The 8558-nt window shown below is 37.9% G+C and overlaps 1 protein-coding gene across 1 annotated transcript in view; it reads left to right on the top strand.

The window, feature by feature from the left end:
• Positions 1-4796, top strand: part of TRMT2A (tRNA methyltransferase 2 homolog A (S. cerevisiae)) — a gene marked incomplete at its 5' end in the record, with an annotated part of 7753 nt that extends 2957 nt beyond the window's left edge. Inside the window, 8 exon segments of the mRNA XM_009701813.1 lie at positions 1-36; positions 306-421; positions 1073-1184; positions 2233-2355; positions 2989-3064; positions 3563-3679; positions 4079-4175; positions 4505-4796. The exon segment at positions 1-36 is cut by the window's left edge and continues 30 nt beyond it. Of these exon segments, the coding sequence (XP_009700115.1) occupies positions 1-36; positions 306-421; positions 1073-1184; positions 2233-2355; positions 2989-3064; positions 3563-3679; positions 4079-4175; positions 4505-4796 (969 nt within the window).
• Positions 4797-8558: the final 3762 nt, after the last annotated feature.

The following is an 8558-nucleotide window of genomic DNA, read 5'->3' on the forward strand; positions in this document are numbered from 1 at the left end:
GGCCACATCATGGCAATTGCTTATTTTAATCCTCAGGTATTTAAGTTGATATATAATGTGCAGCCCAGAGACACAGCTTTAAAATTACCTAAATTGGATTTTCCGAATAGTGCATGCAAAAGAGAAATAGAATAATGACTTGGTGTAGTTTACCTTGCATTACTACTCTTGTCTTTAGGCTAATCTGATACATGGAAATGAACAAGTAATTAATATGCTTATAGAGGCATATACTAAATTGTATCGTTAAGTCACTTAAGGTCACTAAGATGATTATTCTCTCTTCTTTCAAATGAAACCTTTAGAAGTTAAGTAAAGAAGAGCTAGCTGGCCTGAAAATCTCTCTGGCAAAATACTTCACAGAAGGGATGGGAAAGAGCAGTGGCGTTACTTCTCTGTACTTCGTGGAGGAAGGACAAAGGTGAGGGAGTTGACTTTGCTTTGGGGGATTTTGGTGGTGCTGGATTTTTAGTGTTTGCAACAGAAAAGTAGGTAGCACTTCTATGCCATTATTTTGTCTATTTCGTAGAAGTAGCAGCAGCGTTACTAATGTGTTGAACAGTTCCTTACCTTTTCCACAAGAGACTCCTGAAATTTCCCATTCTCCTGTAGTTCATTGGATAAAGGCAGGTAGAGTTTCAGTGGGTGAACCCACTACTAGTTGCTGGCTGTCAAGCTGTAGAAGTGTTTACTGCAGTAGGTAGGTATTTATTATTATCAACAAGTAACTTCTGCCTCCTTTCTTCCCTATTTTATGTGATTTTTTTAATCGGCCCATCCTCTTCCACAGAGCAGAAGGCTCACACTATCTTCCGCTAGAGATGATGTAGCTCCTACTGTGACATCAGTGGAACAATTGTACGCTGTAAGAAAAAAAATGGCCAAGAAGATAGTCTCTAAAAGGATAAATGTTGGCCCACTATAAATTACTGCCTAGTGTGTAGTACTACAGTTTTTAAGATGACTACAGCTTTGGTAAAAATTGTAACAAACATGTTTGTCTTCTTTTTTTTTTTTTCTCTTTATTTTGTCTCCCCATGCCTTGCCCCCACACCCTGCCCTCCCCACCCAGGAAATCTCCAAATCTAGAAGACTTGCCTTTGGAACATGTGGCTGGTGATAAATACATATATGAAGAACTTCTGGGCCTAAAATTTAGAATTTCTCCTCATGCATTTTTTCAAGTAAGGATGATAGGAAGTTGCTGATTTAACTGGATTTGCATTAATGCCCTTAATGCTGTGTAACAAGGTATTATATACCTAGAGATTTATATATTTGATGTGATTAAATACCTTTGAGTATTATGTTGAGCTGTAAAAAGAGCGAACAAGCGTAAACTTGATGGGCACATGTTGAAGACAGCTTTTTTTCTTTTTACTAGTTCAGTGTCATTTGCATCCTGTTGAAAGGCAGCCTTTGTATATACAAAACACACAATATGTAGTTCAGGAATCTTCATAGGACTAATTTTTGTTTGTTTTTCCAAAACTTATTTTTGCCCTTCCAACACTGTAAAGCCTCAGCAGGTAGCCTGTGTCATTGAAATGGCAAGTATTGAATTAGGAAGGAAGTATATTATCACTTGGCATCATAAATATGTTGAAGCTAAACTGTATTTTCTATTATTTGCCATAGATTATGGGCTACTTTTTTCCCCACATAGTGTGCTTTGGTTGCTCTTTAAGACAAAAGAAGATGCTTGCTCTAGAGGCACTGGTTTAGAAAGCTTATTATTACACTACTTCCTTAACCATAATGTGCAATTACAGCATTTACTTTCAAGCAGTATTACAAAGGTTACAATAAAGCTTGCTGAGTGTATTGTCATGGTTATATTCTCCTGGTTTTGAATCTTTACTACTTCCTATTCAAGGACAGGAAGTATTTTTAAAGTCCAGACTTCACTTTATTGCTCAGCATTTTGCTTAATTATTTTGTTTGCTGTCTCTTCTAGTTCCCAAACTCGCTTTCTAGGTACCATAGAACAAGTCACGTTTTTACTAGAACACAGATAACAAATCATTCTTAGAGAGAATTGAGCGAGACTTTAACAATGGAATGGTGATTTCTTAGTATGTGCCAGTCGTGGTCAGTTATATGTGATTTTAACTTATATGTGAAGTTGACTGCTATTCTTAGAAAAAAGAAAAAGAAAACACGCTTTCCTAAGACTCATTAAAACACATTTACTATTTACGAAGTAGACCTATTTGACACGTAACTTCACAGGTAAACACACAAGCTGCAGAAGTTTTGTATACCGCCATTAGGGAGTGGGCGCAGCTGAGCCAGGAGAGCACTGTACTTGATATCTGCTGTGGTACAGGAACTATTGGGATTTCTTTGGCAAAGGTGAGCGAGTAATTTGTTTTCCTGGATATAAGCTAGTTTTGTAGATCTTTAGTCGTGCTTCAATGAAAGAAAATACTTGATGTACTCAAAATGCAACACATTATATCTTCATTTTTTCAATTAATTTTTAATTGAACTGCCTGCAGCTGTTTTGCCAAATCATTATGAAAGCTCACCCTTGTGTTGAGCAGCCTAAATTACTTTGAAACTAATTCGGTCTGAAGAGGCAGTAGTTCTGTAGGACAGCCAAAATTTACTAGAATCTATCCACTTAAGTAGTTTGGACTTTCTCAGGAAGCTTTGGATATGAATAACCAACATTTCTTATATCACTTTAAGAGCAGAGCTCGCTAGACCATATAAGGAAGTCTGGCCCCCAAAAATGAAAGACGCCAGCATAACTGGAGTCTGTCACGTACAGGTTGGGATAAATGGTGTTCATCCCACAATTTCAGTCTAAAAAGTCCCTGTTTATTTGCACAGGTCCGTTCTCAGCCTTTTTTCTGGCTGCAAGGCAATAATTCTCTGACCAGGTACTAGTCAACGTTCATTTATAGTAGTTAATTGCTGATGCTATGAATAATGTTTAAATTTACATTTACATACCATGGATCTTTTTCTTTGATTCCATAGAAAGTAAAGAAAGTGATTGGAATTGAACTCTGCCAAGAAGCTGTGCAGGATGCCAAAGTGAATGCCCAGATTAATGGTTAGTTAAGCTAAAATTCTAAGATCTTTGTTTGTTAAGAAGTATAGTAGTTGAATGACTAGTTCCTCTACGTTATCTAAGCAGCTTGGAATTACATGTTGTTGATAGTAATCTTGTCCATTTTAAACATTTAATCTCTCTTGAAAACAAATACTGTATTAGTCTGTGAGATCAATTTTCCTGTTGACCAACAGCTTGCATATTTTTTTTCTCCAAAAATAATACATTTCAGTGTAAAAATGAGATGAAGCCACAGTTACCCTCATAAATAAAACATTAACAGTAGCTATTTTTTGTGGGGTTTTGCTTTAGTCCAGATAATGGAAGGTGCTCAAGTTACTGTTGTTGATATGACCTGAAGTACCAGTTACACTGATTTCAGGGTAGACTAAACAATTTGTAGTTCTAAGGCATCCAAACTCAATATCCAGTTTGAGTGTACTGAAAGATGCTTTGACTAGATAAGTGCTCTGATAACATCTTTTCATTTTTTTATAGAACTGAATAATATTGAATTTCATTGTGGGAAGGCCGAAGATATTGTTCCTTCCCTAATTAACTTATTAGCTCCTCAGAACCTGATTACTATTGTAGATCCACCACGAGCAGGGCTGCGTAAGTTTTTAATTTAATTTTAATCGTTTGGGCTGGAAGGGACGTTTAGAGGTCATCTAGTCCAACCCCCCTGCGGTGAGCAGGGACTTCTCCAACTAGATAAGGTTGCTCAGAGCCCCATCCAGCCTGACCTTGAATGCCTCCAGGGATGGGGCTTCCACCACCTCTCTGGGCAACCTGTTCCACCTTCTCTTAAGTTTTAAGTCTGTTCTCCTAATTGGTGTTTGGCGGTGAACCTAAGAAAACACCGATAGAATAAATGAAGCGGGAAGCTTCCGGTATAGCCTGAAGCAACCGGGTGTTGCAACAGTTCATGCTGGAGTATAACCTGAAATTTTTCTGCAAGTCTGTTGATGCACACAGAACTGGTAAACAGCTGTCTTGGTTTTGATCACCTAGATTCCAAGGTGATTCTTGCCATTAGAAGAGCTGAACATCTGAAGAAGCTTATCTATGTATCCTGCAATCCCAGAGCCGCAATGAATAACTTTGTGGAGTGAGTATTTCTTGCATCAAGCTGACTAAGTAAATCTGGTCAAAAAGTGCTTCTTGGAGAGGGGGGGCTGTCATCAGATTTTTATTTTTAAGCTATGTTCCTTGAGGCTTTCCTTTCACCAGGAACAGTTGACAGCTGCTGCACAGCAAGCTTGTAACTGTACTGCCCAATGTGCAAGTAATAATGGAAATGTTAGGGGTGGTGAATAACCCTGTCATGGAATTGAGGCTTGGGGAAGAAAAACCTTTCTTAGAAGAGTAGCAGTCATGCACAGTCTACTAAAATGTTAATACAGTTCTTCCTCCCCTTTCTTTCCCTTTCCCGTCAAGCCTTTGCAGGGCCCCTTCCAACAGGGTCAAAGGAACCTCTTTCCGTCCCATTAAAGCAATGGCTGTGGATCTCTTCCCTCAGACCAGGCATTGCGAGTTGCTGATACTCTTTGAAAGGGTTGAATATGCAAACGGGAGCTCTGCTGAAGCAACGCCCGATGCCACTCAAGTCACAACACCAGGATATGACTCGGAGTGCTTGGATGGCACCAACGTGTCCAACAGTGCTGCTGCGAGCCAGGCAGCTTCTGTACTTGTAGATACCGTACTTGAAGAGAGGGAATCAACTTAACTCCCAAGAGACACTTTCCAGAAACTACTTTTGCTTGTTAACTGCTTCAGTAACATTGTTTCTGTAACATCCAGGTAATAAATCTCTGTACAACAGAGTAGTTGTAAGGCTTCCAAGTTATTTTATCATACTAATTTGAATTAAATTTCATTATGTACTGTTAGGCCAAATCCTGCTTTTTTCCTCCTGCCCTTGGGGAAATTCAGGTGAGTGAAGTAATATATATGGTGGTCTCACTCTTTTAAACCGTTGAAACAGCTTTAAAATTTAAAGTATTCCGCAACTATATTCAGATACAACTATTTGAAACCTGGCCTGATGTTTAATGCAACACCATCCCTTCCAGTGTGAGTATAATACATCACACTTTTAGTGTTCGTGAATAGCTATTTATCAACAACTAAGGAACTGAGCAGTAAGGAGGACCCTGCAGACTTGACTGAAGGCAGTATCTGATTCCCAAAGCAGATAATCTTACAAGGACCTGTCACTAGCAGTACTAAGTTTTTTCAGCTCTGCTGTCAAAACAGTGCTGTGTCTTTTGAACGAGCGAGTAAAGATTTAGCAATCTTAAACTTTCCATAAATCATTCACTTGCTAAATCTTCACTAGGATGCAACAAACATATTCTAATAAACATGCTACAATTTCCACAGTTGAAATCAGTTTTATTCTGAGACTGTAGTGTCACTGATGATAGAATAAAGGCTTTCTTAGATAATTTCCTATAATGCACAAATAAAGCAGAGATGACTTCACTCTAGGCATGTCCTCACTGGTGAAAACTTAACAGAATTTAACTGTACAGACACCAGCCAGGGCCATCCACCTTGCTGGGGAGAAGTAAATTTTGTTTGCAAGTTTGCAAGTCTGCTCGGTGGATACCTTCAGTCATGTACCTCCTCAGAAGTTCTGTAGCCCCACTGAGGCTTTTTGATCCAGTGGTAGCTTTAAAAAGACTAACCTCAGCCTCACAGAAAATCTCTTTAAGGGAAGAGCGAGATGTAATTCAGTGATTACTGAAGAATAAGCAAGCAACAGGAGTATTACCTCAGCTTACTCAAGTGTCTGAGGTTATAACTGAAGTACTTCTGGATACAGTATTTCTTTCTACCAAACATCTGCCCTAGACTCAAAAGGATCTTCCCTCTGGTATCTTCCCAACTGTTTTACTCAGAGCCCTGTGCAGTAAGAGAAAAAGGCAAAAACCTTAAGAGTAAGCATGTATTGCAGACACCCAGGTCATGACAGCAAACACCACTGAGCTCTGAGGCCCAGCACCTTAAGCTCCGCTCTGTATCAGGTGTGAACACAAACCTGGTTGAGACTCCGAGCTGTGCACAAGTTGCTCTCCAGTCAGGATTTGTACTTCTGTACAGATGCCCAGCACCTAGCATTAATTTAATGGATAGTGATCCACACTACAGAACAGTCAGTCACACTGATTGTTAGAAGGAATAACCACTTTAAATCTCAAGTTACTGAACATACTTCTAATGTACATTTAATACAGACTGAACAAAAAAATTGACCATTACAGTACATGGACTTGCAGACACCCCCTCCTTTGCAGGTAGGCAGGCGTGTGGCAACAGGTACCAAAACCAGCAGCTTTGGGTTATGTCATTTCCAGCTGTGACATCACTTAAGTAAAAATACAAATTCCAGTTCAAGAAGAAGTTTTAACTTAATTTCATTCCAAGTGACATCTAACCACGTAGACATTCAATTCCTTACCAGAAGAGTGATAAAATAAGTACTTCCATAACCAATGAGCCTGTACTGATTTAATTTCTGTTTAAAAATACCAAGAGGAATCAAGGAATAAAAGTCCCTTTTCCTAAATATGCTTAAGCTATCATAATACTGATCACACTGGAGTGTTTTATAATATCAAACTTTATTGCTCAAAACTAATTGTCTGAAAAATACACATGTAGTACTCAAAGACCAAACACATAGGATTATATGATTGTGCAGAAAAAAAAGCAAGCAGAGGCTCAGTGAAAATGAGGCTTTATAGTTGTACCAATTTAGCACTGGCATCAAGCAACTGCACCCAACACAATTCATACAGCAACCATTGTTACCTACTTGGGCAATAAGAATGCATTTTGTTTTGTTTTTTTCACTTTCTCAGATACACATCAGAATACTGTAACTGATACTTTTATTTGGTTAACAACAGCATGGCTTCTTGCACTTCACATTTCTTCCCACGGAAAGTTAGGACGCTCTCACTTCCTGAATTTTACTCTAGAACCACAGTACAGTCTAGAGAATTAATAAGATAATCATGATGCTTTTAAATACTCAGATGTTACAAATATATTTGTATAAAGCCTAACAGCATCACAGGAAAGTGGAAGTTTACATACATCAGTTAAGTTTATGCATAACAGTCTTTCCAAACTTCTGAGTACCCAACTACTTCATCAGTTTTGTTTAATAAATACGTAAGAAAAAGCTGGATGACTGGTGTTTAAATAGGTAGCATCTGACTATTCACTGGAAGTCACAGTAAGTTTTCCATCAGTACCATAAAGATTTGAATGCACACTAATTTAATCCTTAAAGTCGATATACCACACTTTTGTCGAGAAGCACATAATATGCAAAGCAAAAACTGTCTAAGTCCCAAAGGATGGAACAGTTCTTAAAAATACACTCCATCCCTATAAAAATACCCATTCTCCTCTGGATACAGAAGGGATAAATAACAAATATCAGTGACAAAAGCAGCAGTTGTTTTATGCATTCATACAATCAAGATCTAAACCTTTACAGCCGATTACCTAGAAAACACACAAGGGTTACAAGACAAGTTTAGGATACATCTTGAATCACACTGTAAGTGTTCATGCAGAAGCTGAAGTTAATGCAATGATCTATCCTCTATCACAGCAGCTCGTGCTTATGTGCAAATGCAAGACTGTTACACTCCAAACAATAGTAAACATCGAAACACAAGAATACTTCACAATGACATAAACAGCAGTTAAGTTGTTTGTTCCAGCAGTTATTGCGCTATTTTCTGGACATCTCTCCAGTTAAAGGCTGCAGCAAGGTCTAATACCATCTTTTTTTGTTTGTTTTTATTTAGAATGCATAATATACGTTCTAGGCTTTGGTTCACAATGAAATCTCTGGATGTTTTAATTAAGGGCAACGGTCACCTTGTGATTCTGATAGTGGCAGACTGAGGTAATACAGCAATCCTCTTAAAAATAATGAAAACAAATTTGTGAGAGAGGCATCTATGGATATTCTGCAGGTGACCTGCAAATGCATTGACATTCTGATTTGAGAAAAATAAAAAGTTCTACACGGGTGATTTGTCTTTTACAGTGCCATCCAAGTACAGATTTTTCTGCTGAAAACACAGAAGCTGAAGTCAAAGCTACCTAAAAGAGTAATACATTTAGGCATAGAAGATATAAGCCCTGTCTTTATGAAAAGAAAACAACAAAAAAAAAAAAATCCAAAAAAAACCAACTAAAAGAGAGACAAACAGTAATCACTGCTTGTCACTACTGCACCAATATTATATACCCTTCAAAAGATGGAGATTTATTAAAGCTATACAAAAAAAAGCAGAGGCAGTGTTTTTTATTCTTGTTTTTTTAGATAGGCCACTTCTTTAAATAATAGTTTATGTATAGTCTTCCAACTACCCGTACCCTGTTGTAACAGGATTACAACTCGTGGAACTGAAAAGCTAAATATAATAATAAAAAATTATTTTGTGGTGAATATTATGGG

This window comes from Cariama cristata, unplaced genomic scaffold (assembly GCF_000690535.1).
Source record: "Cariama cristata isolate BGI_N322 unplaced genomic scaffold, ASM69053v1 scaffold37486, whole genome shotgun sequence".
Classification (NCBI taxonomy): Eukaryota; Metazoa; Chordata; class Aves; order Cariamiformes; family Cariamidae; genus Cariama; species Cariama cristata.